The 14,466-nt window shown below is 31.0% G+C and overlaps 1 protein-coding gene across 1 annotated transcript in view; it reads right to left on the bottom strand.

Annotated features, from left to right (window-relative positions):
• Window positions 1-9,531, bottom strand: part of LOC123668963 (DENN domain-containing protein 1A-like) — a 38,974-nt gene extending 29,443 nt beyond the window's left edge. The window contains exons 1-5 of the mRNA XM_045602650.1: window positions 9,515-9,531; window positions 8,656-8,811; window positions 4,675-4,812; window positions 2,236-2,419; window positions 1,307-1,564 (exon numbers count right to left, since the gene is read on the bottom strand). Coding sequence (XP_045458606.1) covers window positions 1,307-1,564; window positions 2,236-2,419; window positions 4,675-4,812; window positions 8,656-8,811; window positions 9,515-9,531 — 753 coding nt within the window. The remainder of the gene's footprint in view (window positions 1-1,306; window positions 1,565-2,235; window positions 2,420-4,674; window positions 4,813-8,655; window positions 8,812-9,514) is intronic.
• Window positions 9,532-14,466: the final 4,935 nt, after the last annotated feature.

The following is a 14,466-nucleotide window of genomic DNA, read 5'->3' on the forward strand; positions in this document are numbered from 1 at the left end:
ATGTGCTACAGTATTAACTGAGATAGCTTAGCAATATATGGTGGTGAGAACAGCATATGATATAAGATAAAATTCAGTCTTTAGCAAAGCGAAAGCAAACACTGTATTTATATTGTATTTTTTTGGAAGAGTCTTAAATAGTAAACAAATGTTGCGTACTTTCGACCACAGACAATACAATATTGTTAGTATAGTAAAGTGACACCAAGAACAAATGAATGAACAATATTAATAAGCCATAGACGAATATAAAATTCATTTTATGTTCAAATATTTAACGCTAACATATTGTTAAAATTGTATCAAAACCTAATAATATATTGAATATTTTTGCTAAGAATTAGTAGAGGTACAGAATAACGAAAAATAAATAAATAAATAATCGAGCATCGAGCATAAAAAGCACCAAATTTATATTTCGTTTATGAAACCTTGCGCCGGCGGCACACGCCCTCTAACATCTAAAAAAAGGACTAATAACATTGTACTCCACGAAGCTATCATTGGGTAATCCTAAATCTCATCCTAAAGTCTCAAAAATGTTTCCTGTTAACTACAGTAAACTTTTATGCCATTGCTATGTGGTATACTTTAATATTTATATGGGATAGCGTTAAAAATGTTCAGGGTGAAATTGATATTCAGGGATATTCATAATATAAAATAAAACTTTTACAATTAACCATAAAAGATTGACATTTGCAATATTTTGTAAGGATTTTTTTTTGCGCTCAACATAAAAAGAAAGAAAAAAAAAACATTAATAACAAAAAACAAATTAATAACAAATCGCTTTACGGTAACATTATTTAACAAATCATAATTCGTGAAAATTTAAAATATAGGGAAAGAATAGGTCTATTTTATCGCTCATGCTGTTCATTCACTTATACTCATTCACCTCTAAAAATATTATGACCACATCCCTATTTGCCTTTTAAAAAAAGATATTGAAATGTCATATTCAAAAATATTAGCTGTACTGTATATATCTGTACTCTCGGAATTCGTATTTTAGTAGTTTTTATGTGTTTAAAATGATAAATTGATATTTGTTTTTAGTGAAATAAATAGTAAATGGAGTTTTGCAAATTTCCGTAAGCTAATCTGTTGTGAAAGTGAGTGATAAATGCGGAAAAAACGTGAATTACGATTGACAGGGGTTAAAGTTAGACAAATAAGACTCTTCCAAAAAAACGGAATATAAATACTTCTTACTTCAAATAAGATTATAATACAAAGATAACATTAGACAATCCTCAAACTATTAATACTACAGATTATCAAGATTTTAGAAAATACAAACCTCCATAACAGATCTCGGCACGCCAATAAGAAAAGGCATCGGCGCCAATAGATAATCCACAAGGTGTTTCGGTAATATCGGTATAAATATATGCTGCCATGACATTGGGAACAAAGTGGCGTTTGCTGCTTGCACACAGGCGGAGAGACGAGACGGCTTTGACGCTACTATTGCTATCCTACGTTCGTGTAATAAAGCTGCCCATAGACCGGCCATACATTTTGTGTCCATTGCGCTGAAGTACTCCGTGAGATTGCACTGTAAACAAAAATTAATTTGATAATTACTAGCTTATCGTCCACGTGGAATATACGAATTTGGCTGTTCAGTTTTCTTAAGTTGATGTCAGTGATGACGTAGTGTTCCTCTGGAAGAAGTATTTTTATAATCCATCCAGGAACTCATTATCTTAATTTTTTACACGTGAAATCAAATCTTTCCGTGATTGTAAACATCACAATACTAGTGTATACATAGAGAAATCTTAAATTCCATCTGTCGCAAATGTATTTCAACAAAACATTTTTTATAGATATACATAAACTTATCTCAGTGCATCTCTATTTGCTCTGTGTTTTGTTGTATTAAACATACTTCTACACTTTCAAGTGGTAATGCTGACGGTTGCGAGTTTGATATTTGATTTTATTTAAAAAAAATCTGTTTCTGATCGGGCTATGTTCTTATGAGACTCCCCACCATGCCTCAAACATTCACACCTAAAACTGTCAGGTCCGACCGTTTGTTATTATAATATATGATAGCGTAATCTCTTCGTAAGGACATTAGCTACAATTAAATGTTAATCCGTAACCTTTCTAATACATGAAGAAGCTGACCAGTGACATAGCGAGCTTAACTCGCGCCCGGGTCACAAAACCTTTTTAGCGTCCCCCCATTCGAAAATTAAATAAAAAATATTAACTCACATTATCCGGTATACTAGGCAGCCGGTTATCCGGACATTGACAGGAAAATACACTGTGACCGGCATTGTAGGTAACTTTCAATGTATGACCGGGCATCGGAGGCCTGATGCGACAGGCCTCTAGGAATGACGTCAGTTCCCCTCTTTCATTACTGTTTAGTAAATTTGCTATACAATTTAGTAACCTGAAATAAACTCAAAATATTATTTGTGAATAGATTTTTTTTTTTCATTTTACTACTCGCCAGGGTAAAGTTAAAATTTATTAATATGAGTTGCGGTCACAGAAACTCTTAAGATAATAATTCTCATTTGTTCGGTGTGTCCGGAAAGTTATACATCACAATAAAAAAATCTGAAACACGATAAACATTTGTGCCTACTCAAATTTTTTTTTTTAATTTGTCATGTGCAGGGATCGAACCAGCCACGGCAATCTCAACACTGCTACCAGTAGCAACCACCGAACATTCTCATACAAATAGCACTGCATATTTAACGATATAGCTTAATATTAAAAAAGAAAACCAAACATTTTTGAATATCATATCAAAAATTGACCGCTCCAGCGGGGTTCGAACCCGCGTCTCCGACTGACCGTGTCGGCGCTCTAGCCAATTAAGCTATGGAACGATGTACCCGCTAGATCTAAATGTGGGGGTAACACAAAAATAAAATCGTATATATTAAACAAAACCAATATTTAACTGCTAAACTAAATAAATATTTCATTTAATACATTAACTTCTTCAGTTTATTTATTAAATGTATTAATTATAACATATAGAAATACACAAGAGTTATTGTAACAATCACAAGGCAATGATAAGCGTGAAATCAGGTAATTCAAAAGAATTTCAATTATTATCTATACTAACATTATAAAGCTGAAGAGTTTGCTTGAACGCGCTAATAACTACTGGTTACTTTGAAAAATTATTTCAGTGTTAGATAGCCCATTTATCGGGGAAGGCTATAGCCTATAAAATATTTTAGTATCTCTTTTTTTTAATAAACCATGGGACGCATCTTGTTTTTGGATAATAACGTAATAGCGCATAACATTCGCAAAGCCAGAACTGCTCTCAAGAGAAAAATAACACGCTACGAACATAAACAAATTCGCAATTTACGTTCTTATAACCGCAACATTCATAGCTCACAACTTTGTAATGATTAGTTATTTCATGGATTTTTTTTTACAAAATAACACAGAATTAAATGTCATTAAATATTTATTTTTTAGCAACGAAAATATTCCAGTTGATGAAATATTTTGATTCAAATGTTTAAATGGATAAAATTCAAGCTAGTATTACTATGCATCGAGCCAAAATTTATGTTCTTTGTAAAAAGACGAGATCGCAAGCCGTCAGCGAATCTGAGTCGCTACTCCGCATATAAAAAGCTTATTAGGTTCCATATCGGTTTCTTATAGAGGTATTATATTTAAACAAAGTACATCCTTATTACATGTTTTATAAGTCTATACAATCATAACACAATGTCATCTCATTTTCTACATCGTTAAGATTAAAACGTAGCATTGAAAACATTTAGCGTAATTATTAAATACATTTAATAAAATTTTAATGTTTATATATTATCAACTTATTTTATTTTTTGTTTCATCATTCATCATTATAACTTCAGCCTAACACAGTCCACTGCTGGACATATAGGCCTCCAGAAGTTCGCGCCAAAAATGCAGTGAACTCATGTCTTTTGCCCTTAGTCACCACGCGGGACAGGCGGTTTGGTCTTGTGGCACGGAAGACACTTCTCCCCGTCTTCAGCCTGTATATTTAAAAACTAGCAGTTGGAGGGTTATCCCGCCATCGGTCGGCTTTTTAAGTTCCAATGTGTTAGTGGAACTTTGTTATCCCTTAGTCACCTCTTACGACACCCACGGGAAGAGAGTGGGTGGCTATATTCTTAATGCCGTAACCACACAGCTTTTTGTATACATAAAATAATTCCACTTTTAAAACTTAGAACAAACAAAAAAAAAATATTTTTGAAAAATTAAACAGGTTTAATAGAATGCTTTTGTTATATAGTTATCGCATAGCATCTCGGGTGCAATTATACATCATTGAAAAAATGGAAAAATATAAGTTTAAGCATAATGTATTTGTCTTACAATCGCAAGATTCAAACTACACTACCTATATAATTCCCGAAAAAATCGAAGATATTCCTTCTAATTTAGAGTGCTTTGTAAAAGGATCTGGTCATAAAATAGGTATTTTATTACTAGTAACTTATAAACTTATTTTTTTTTTACAATTCATAAATAAAAGATTACAATGGTCACTTAAGTCGCAATAGCTTTAACACACACACACACACATATACACACAAAATTTCATACAAGAATGCATATACATATTTATTATGTATTTGTGAATATAAAAGTCTATTATATAAGTACACTTACTTGTAAAATATATCATGCCATGGTAAATGTGATAATAACACCAACGCTGTATTCGCTTTTGGATCATATCGACAAAAACAAAATGTATATTTAGAATCCACAGACGTTAAAACAAAGGAGTAGTGTTGAACAAATGTACTGAAATAGAAAAAATAAAAACATTATTCTACGAATATAAGAACAGGTTGTTATTAAACTAGTAATATTGCCGGCGATTTACACGATAATAGCTTAGTAGATTGACTTGTATTGTATTTAATTTGATAAACTTTTTTAATGTGGAGGTGGCTTCTATACTATAAAGATAGTTTTAGATAATTATTACATAAGCTCCTTTTACATTTTATTTCAATAAATATCTTTTTAGTGTCAATTTGACAACAATTACGGATAACATTAATCTTATCTTATACTATTAAACGAGCAATTCTTGTATATATATATATAGAATCTGAATCTCGGAAACGGCTGCAACGATTTTCATGAAATTTAGTATGCAGGAATTTCGGGGGAGATAAATAAACTTAGCTAGGATTCATTTTTAGAAAATCGTTTTATCCCAGTTTTTAAACAGTGAAAAAATATCATTAGAATACGAAGGTAAATTTCGCAATTATCAGTTAAATTGTAATAGCTCATGCGATCGACCGAAAAGACCATGGTTCAAATCCTCGATCGATTGCTATTTTTTTCTTTTCCTTTTCTAATTGCACTTGTTATTTTTTATTTAACAATGCATGTAAAATCGAAAAACATTATTTCTATTTTATTATTATTATTTTTTATATTTTTTTATTTTTGATTTTTTATATTTATTTATATTTTTTATCATTGTCGGTAAAAAATATTATTCATATTTTATAAATATGTAATTCACGATTAAATTAAAATTTAAAAAACACGATTTACTAAAAATACCGAGCTAAGCTCGGTCACCCAGGTACTTATTATATATAGTGTTATTTATGAACAATAAAAAATGACAGACCTTGTGGAAACCAATCCAGTATTTTGGTCAAGTATTTTAAGTTATTCTAAATTTTCAAATTGATACTCTTTAAGCAACTAGGTTTATTTATTTTATTTATACTTTATTGTACGGCGCGAACTTGTGGAGGCTTACGTCCAGCAGTGGACTGTATTAGGCTGAAGTGATGAAGTGATTGTACATCACAACCACATCTTAAACATTAAACATATTTTAAGACAGTTACAGACTGTGAAGCAAATTTATTTGGAATTTTCAATTTATTTTCGATATCAGTACTTTTAGTTAATAACATTTGAACACAATTTTTTTTCTCCGTGCTTATTTGCAATCAGTCTACTATGAGCAAATCTATTCTGTGATGTTGTGAACGCAAACTAAATATTATTCCGAGCTCGTGAATCACAAAAATAATCTTGAACAGAGTGATAAGCTTTATTTATTGATGATTTTTATATAGGTGTTAAATTAGTATGTACTAAACGTTTCTGCACAATGAATAATATTTATTGTACAACTAGCTGACCCTACAAACGTTGTTATCTCATATATACTGTTAATCCCCTTAATCCACCCCCCTTATAACTTAGGTTTATGACAAATAGAGGTTGGCTACCCGATGTGGGCACAAAATTTCATAAAAATCGGTCCAGCCGCTTCGGAGGAGTATTTCAACTAACATTGTGACACAAGAATTTTATATATATGGTTTAATATTTGGATCAAGCTACGACAATTCTACGTGGAGAGAAAGGCCTACGTCGAGCAGTGGGATATTATAGACTGAATCAAGTCAAGATCTAGTAATTGAATTAAATAAATTTATCTCTAAGCATCCCACAACTAGATAAAAACCTCGTATGGGGAACGACTTAGCAACTTTAGAAAAACGAAAATATGGACATAGTCATGCACATCTAATTATAATTTATATTTTAGAGAATTTTAGTAGTCCTTAGAATAAACAATAGCATCATTGTCACCTCTGAATGAGTAGTTTACCAAAACTGTCAAAATCAACTATTGACAATAATCAATGCAGAAACAAAATCCAGGTGTTACGATTAATATCATGTTATAATAATTGTAGCATCTGGATCAAACCGCTGAGCTAAATACATTTTAATCTTCCCAACAACTAAAACATTGGTTCAAATGTACAACATTACTCAAAATCAAAATAAAGAATTTATTGAAGTAGTCTTTAAGGGGACTTAATGTATTAAAAACTGTACTCTTTTATAAATTAACCAAAGTTATTTTTAAACAACCACTGATTCAGACTGTAAATTGTGCTGAGATGAATGAAAAAGTAGGAAAGTCTATTACTTCAGTTATTTTTTTTTTAATGATTTTAATGCGGTTCCTATGCTCCAAAAACAATTCGTTTTGCTCATGAAACAATTTTAAAGATGCTTATATTGGAAACTGAATAGACAGTGAGCATAGACAATTATTTTTTGAATATTGGTTGATTGATTCAGCCTTTGAAATCCCAGATTAAGGCCTGATCTGGGCCTCTTTTTTATGTAGAAAATGAATATTTTTTATACAACTAGGTCGGTAAACAAGCGTACAACTCACATGATGGCAAACGACTACTACAGCATGCAACACCAGAAGCATTGCAAGCGCGTTGCCGACCCTACTCCCAATCCCCCCAGGAGCTCTGGTCAAAGAAACAAATAAACCCTTGAAAGCAGTATAATTTAGCTGTGATCTTCGGTCGAGGCACTTCCCCAGTCAGGCTGCTCCAGATTTTGAGCAAGATATTTCTTGCTGTGCCCTATCTTAGTTAAGATAATTATGATCTAATTTTAATGAGTCATTTAAAATGACCTAAGAGTAAACTAAAAAAAGACTAAAACATATCTATTTAAACTATACACACAAATTCAACAGATAATATCTAGAACGACAGGATTTATAATGTATTGAGATTCAACGGATACTTGACATAGATCCATATCAATTGAGATATAGATCAACACCGACTTCATGCTTGTGTGTGTTTAAATACTGATACTTGGACATTGTGTTTGCTATTTCAACTTGAATTGGTTTAACATTTTAACGTATAATATAATGAGTTCTTACTCTTTGAGAAACAAATATGGTAATCTATATCAATACGTGAAGCAAAAACTTTGTACCCCTTTTTACGAAAATTGCGCGGACGGAGGAGTATGAAATTTCGTACACTTATAGTTTATATAGAGAAGGAGTGCAGAATGCTAATCTAATGTATAAAATTCTCGTGTCGCGGTGTTTGTAGTTAAACTCCTCCAAAACGACTTGACTGATTCTCATGAAATTTTGTGTGCTTATTGGGTAGGTCTGAGAATCGAACAACATCTATTTGTCATCCCCCTAAATGTTAAGGGTAGACCACCCCTAATTTTTATTTTTTATTTTTAGATAAATTATTTATTTTTTTATTTTATTATGATTTGCTGTTGAAAAATTCACACTTCAGCCTATCGCAGTCCACTACTGGACATAGGCCTCCCCAAGTTCACGCCAGACATCCCGGTTTTCCGCAATCCTCATCCAGCCTACAACGGCAATCTTACGCAGATTGTCGGTTCAGGTTCAACGGGTCAGAGAACGTCCCACACTGCGTTTGCCAAGACAGACAGTCTCCACTCTAGGACCCGTCTGCTCCAATAGCCATCAGTTCTACGACAGAGATGACCAGCCCACTGCCACTTCAACTTGCTAATTCTGTGGGCTATGTTGGTTACTTTCGTTCTCTCGCAGATAGTCTCATTTTTAATCCTACCTTTGAGAGAATACCCAAGCATAGCCCGTTCCATTGAACGTTGAGCGACTTTAAGCTTGGGGACCAGTCTCTTCGTCTGTGTCCACATCTCGGCTCCGTATGTTAACACAGGCAACACGCATTGCTCAAAAACTTTTGTCTTCAAGCATTGCGGAATCTTTGAAGTGAAGGGACCTAATATATTTTAATATATTTATAATTCTATACTTACTTCTCCAATTGACATGGGAATGTGAATTTGGGTACATTTTTCAATTCTTCTTCATTTTTATAAGACTCTGGATACTTTCTTATTATGTACGGATCTCTAGCATGATCACCGGGTGATACTTCACAGAACAATTCAAACAGGAATCGAACAGTATCTCTGTAATATTGATAACAATTAATAAAAAAAAGTTAATAATTATTAGCTGAGATGACCGATAAGCAAGTAGTAGAAAACTTTAAAAAACAATTAATAGATTTGGTCAAGTCGTTCTCAAGATGTGTCATATCCAAACAAAATAGGGATTTATTTATACATATATATACTTATTAACCTGCTGCCTCTATCATCAGTGCATTAAAATGCAGCATAACTGTATTGATATTTTTAATGAAGTAGACAACAGTATTTTCCTAACAGCTGTAACTAATTTTATTGCAATAGAGGCCCTAACAGTAATTTCAAATAAGAAATTAGACTTTATTTACTTACAATGTGTGAAATTTACTGGACACTTTCATTTTAAGTTCTTCTTATTTTATTGTTATAGACAACGGAAATACAAGTTATAAATAAATTAAAGTGAAAACCGTAAAAGGGGGAGGAATCAATGTTGAGAACATACTGACATTTTTGATTAGGCACAGGAAATATGTCAGAGCGGAGCAAAATGAGATTCATTGAAAACAATTGATAACGAATGAATTTGTTACAAAAAAATTATAGAAAAACACTAAACGATTGTCATATTGAAGAGGTTAAATGATTTGGCAGCGCAAGTATAGTACAATCAAATCAATTATTAGTCAGAAAATTATATACATATGTCACGAGATGTTTATAATAAACTTTATTTCTTTACCGTAATCTGGAACCCATGTCTGGACGTGGACCTTCAAATATTTCGATTACATCTTACTATGACTATTTTTTGGCAAATATTTGAAAATTTCTCATTTTATGAGACATCACAAGCCATAGATATCACTTTCGTTTCATGACGAACATTTTTACTGATTTTGCCTTTGATTCATTCCAAACTATTATGAAAGACGATGTTATTGAGTCAGTCTTCACTTTTTTTTTATTACAGTGCTTATTGCAGTGATTGCCTGCTTCACTTTGCGCAGCACTTCGTTTCAAGCAGATCTAAAATCCACACAGATAAAAAAATGACTGATATTTTGATAGTTTTCTGTTGTCAACTTGTCATAGAGATGTCATAGAGTGCCAATGACAAGATGAATATTCATGGAGCTTAGAGTGATACGTTATTAATTATTTTATGAAGACAGCTGTTTAAATTATAAAGGTACCTAAACAGCTATGGAACACGAATGGTACTTTTTTTTTGTTTACCTGTTGTAAACAGAAATAATTTTATTAACAGGGCATGATGTAAATACTTTTTAGTTACTTGTAAACGATACCCTTATAGCTTTATACCTACATTTTAGTCTGGAATATTAATAAATAAAAAACCTGCTATTAATTAGCATTTAAGTTGTAGTAAATTAGAACGTCGAGATCAATTTGAGTATTTGAAGTAAGCCCTTCGGACAGGTTTCCAAATTAGAGAAGAATTAATTATATAAGTAACATGTATATAAGAAGCTTCGCTTGAAAACATTGAAGTATTCTATTAAAAACACTAGCTTAAGGCGCTCGCACACTGGTAATAAGGTATAAAAAAAACTTTGCCCAGTAGAGACGGATCACGGATTCTAAGAACAATATATAGTAGGGTGTCGCCATATATCGTAATCGGCCGATTTATGTGGTTGTTTCGAATTGTGAAAAATATGGAACCTACTATCAACCACTTTTCGTTAGTAGTGATGAGTGATCACAGTAAATGATTGTGCACGTGCTGCATTATTGAAAAGAACCATGGGTCATATTAAATATGTTTGTTGTTGCTTAACGCCTATTTTGGTTCTATGTTGTTGCAGTAACCTGAAAAAGGTTCTCCTTTGTTGTTTAGTCTGTTTCAGTAATAATGTTCATTGTATTAAAAAGTAGATTTTATTTTACTTAAAATAAAAAGAACAAACTAAATAATTTAAGTTCTTTATTAGATAAAAATAATACAGAAGAACGATTTCAAAAATATCACATGTAGTTAGGAAGAAGTATAGGTACATTTCTAAATATTTTTGGAATTATAAAACAGGTAAGCAATAAGTGCACGCCGTATTGTCATTCGTTCACAATTCCAAATTCCTTGACATTACATTTTAAAATACATATTAAAATATTATTAAAGTATCATTATACATAATTATAATAATTTACCTTTCATTAGTTAAATATTATTTTTGGCAACTTAAACTAATATATACAAAGATTAAATATTTAACAAAAATGCATTATTTTTGAGCAATTATGTTACTTGGTAATTTACCAATTCACGTGGACGTTTGGGCCAACAAATCGACATCATCAATTTATACTAAGCTAACTCATAAAAGTGAACTTTACAATAGAGGCTTACATATTGATATAGTTCGCGTCATGTAAAAAGAACGCTGAAGGAAAATGGAGGGGTGCGTTTGCGCATTCGTATACTCGCGCACAAAAGTATTACTGCTTTATTTTTCAATTAGGCTTTCACTCGCGGCTTCCTGTAATGGTTATTGGTAGATACATTAAAAATAATAAAAAAACCAGTGCGAATAATTCGGACTAAATAAGTATAATAATTATCACTTTACAAAATTACACTTTTTTTAAACAAAAGCAATAACAAATTTTTGTTATTGAAATGTCGTATTTAAAAAAAAAATAATTGAATTTTGTTATTGAAATGTCGTATTTAAAAATAATTGTATTAATAGTTTTTATGTGTTTAAAATGATAAATTGATCTTTGTTTTTTAGTGCAATAAATAGTAAATGGACTTTTACAAGTGTCCGTATGCTAATGTGTTGTGAAAGTGATAAATGCGGAAAAAACGTGAATTATGATTGACAGTGGTTTGTTTACCAAATGAGATTGTTCCAAAAAATGGACAATACGAAAAAGTTTTTTCAAGAGTTGGCAACACTGTAAATCACCTTTGCGCATTTTGATAGCCAGCGTTCTTTTTACGTGAATAATTTTTCTCACTTCTCTATGTAAAACTATTTCGTAATTTAAAACTTTTGTGCGCGATAGTATTTTGAGTCGACGTCGAACTGTCCAACCAATAGCACGCCGGCAAGCATGCGACACGTGATAAACACTCCCGTCCCCTACCCCACACCACCAAATAGACCGATAAATCGCTTCTGCGCAGCTTCAGCGTCGTTCTTTTTACATGACGCGAACTTGACCTTTTATATTAATTAAGAAACTTATTTAAAATTTGGTATCTTTAATATTTAATTTATTTATTGCAATTTCACATTTTTTTGTTACGTATAAAAAAACATTTTACCAAGTGCGCATTAAAAAACCAACTTATCAAAAATTCGAGTTGGCGTAGAATAAATTGTTGATGTCGAAATATATACGTATACATATTTTTGTTTAAATAATAAATACATATTTCAATAAAACTAAAGTTTAGCTTTCGTTCATTTTAAGAGAATATTTAAATGATCACCATATTCTACACCAATTTTATCAAACCCTATCCAACTATATCCGAACGTCAATCCGCACGAGAAATAATAATTTAAAAAAAAATATATACTAAACTAAGTAAACTTACCATTACAAAAAAAAAAATATGTAAAATTTTGTAGCTGCAGAATACTTAAGTACTAAAAAGTAAAAATACATAGCAAATAATTCTGAAGATAAATAATATTTTTAAAGCAGTAGTCACACACGAGAGGTATTCTTATAAGTACTGTAGTCTGCAACTATGTTGGTTAATATTTATATTCTAAAACACATTTATTATATATATTTTTTATTTATTAATTGCAACTTATTTAAACCTACCTTGAACCCGGATCACATGTAAACAGTCTACACACTACTTACATTAAGGAAAAACCAGATTAGATTAGAAAAGTAGTATAATATATCGTTTGTCTCTTTCTTTAAAACTGTTTTACTACTATAAATAGAGATGGAACACTATTTAAAGAACATCCAAAAGATAACATTAATAGTATAAATTTACGTTCCTGGAATATTCTATGAACACTGAGGTAATAGGGTATATGCAGAAAGATATAGATATTAATCTTGAATAAACTTCTGTAATAAATTTTATTAGAGCAGTAAGTAAAGCTGTCTCAAACATTTTTATATTTGCATCAATAAATATTATGAATAATATTTATCTGATTTGTCATGATAAAGAGATTATTATGTTATAAAGACGGATAAGAATTGGACACATTAGGACGAAGAGTGTATAATAAGTTTTCTATCTTATTTATCTTAGGCTAATGGGGTTAACCGTAATAAAGAACATCAGTACTATTAACTACAAGTAGTTGTAGAGGCATGTTTAATACATAAGACTGCAATTGTTTTTCTACCAATACATATCAAACACAATTATCACAAACTTCAATAAGTCACTTTTAATTATTTTCATTAAGCGATTCTCGAAACATCGCTAGATAGTAAATGAACAGAAACTTGGATCGCAATGATTTGTGACGTCATTCGATATTTCGAAAATTCGATCTAATCATATTAAAAATGACATATAAGAACTCATCCGTTGCCACAACTATCAATCCATAAATGAAAATAATTCAAACGAAATGAGTTGTTACGTCATATTTTATAAATTCGATAGTGCTCACACACAAGTCGTAGGTAACATGAATATTATCAAAATTCAATTCCTATATTCAAAAAACGATTCGTTATCCTTACGAACCGTTTTTATAAAATCGAGCGTAAATGTTAGAGTATAATAAATAGACATTTAATAATTACTAGACATTAAGTACTACGTGGAACAACAACATTTAAAATGTTTGATTAAAATTTCAATTCCTTTATTACTGTTACCTATTTGCATGCTCGATTTTATAAAAACGAGTCGTTACGTTTACGAACCGTCTTTATAAAATCGAGCGTAAATGTTAGTGTATAATAAATAGACATTTAATAATTACTAGACATTAAGTACTACATGGAACAACGACATTTAAAATGTTTGATTAAAATTTCAATTCCTTTATTACTGCGTTACATATTTTAACTTACAAGCTAAAATCAGAAAATGCATAAGACTATATAGAGGATTTTCATTCGACTCATCTGGTCACTCATTCGTGTTACCTCAATTTTAATTTTTTTTTTTTTTTATGATTAATATCTCGCAATTTGGAATACTTTAACGCAAATACCGTGCATAATTTTACATATTCCGCATCCGAAATTGTTAACAATCTGTAATTGTATACTAGGAAAACGACGTTTTTCGAAAAGCGAAAAATAAGTCAATTTAATTCGATATATATACATATATACGTCTATTTAATAAAATTTAATGTAATAAGTCTTTTAAAAATGTAATAATGTAAATTTTAATACTAAATTTGATGTAGGAACTTGATATATGCTATAAAAAAGCATCGTATTCCCCGATCATATATGTATATCGCTATAAAGTACTCGAATAATTGTATATTCTCACTATGTTGTCCATTCATTTTAGATTTATACATAAGGTGGATACAAGCTAGAAACATTACTTTTTGAAATATACTGCATACCACTCCCGAGCTTCATACCAAAAAAAAAACAGTCGAACAAAAGCAATAGTACAGCACAAGAAAAGTTTACGACTGCTGCATCTATTCGACTGATTTCTTGTTTAGTTAAGTGAATATATGATTTAATATGCGATATGGTATG

Source organism: Melitaea cinxia, chromosome Z, assembly GCF_905220565.1.
Source record: "Melitaea cinxia chromosome Z, ilMelCinx1.1, whole genome shotgun sequence".
Lineage (NCBI taxonomy): Eukaryota > Metazoa > Arthropoda > Insecta > Lepidoptera > Nymphalidae > Melitaea > Melitaea cinxia.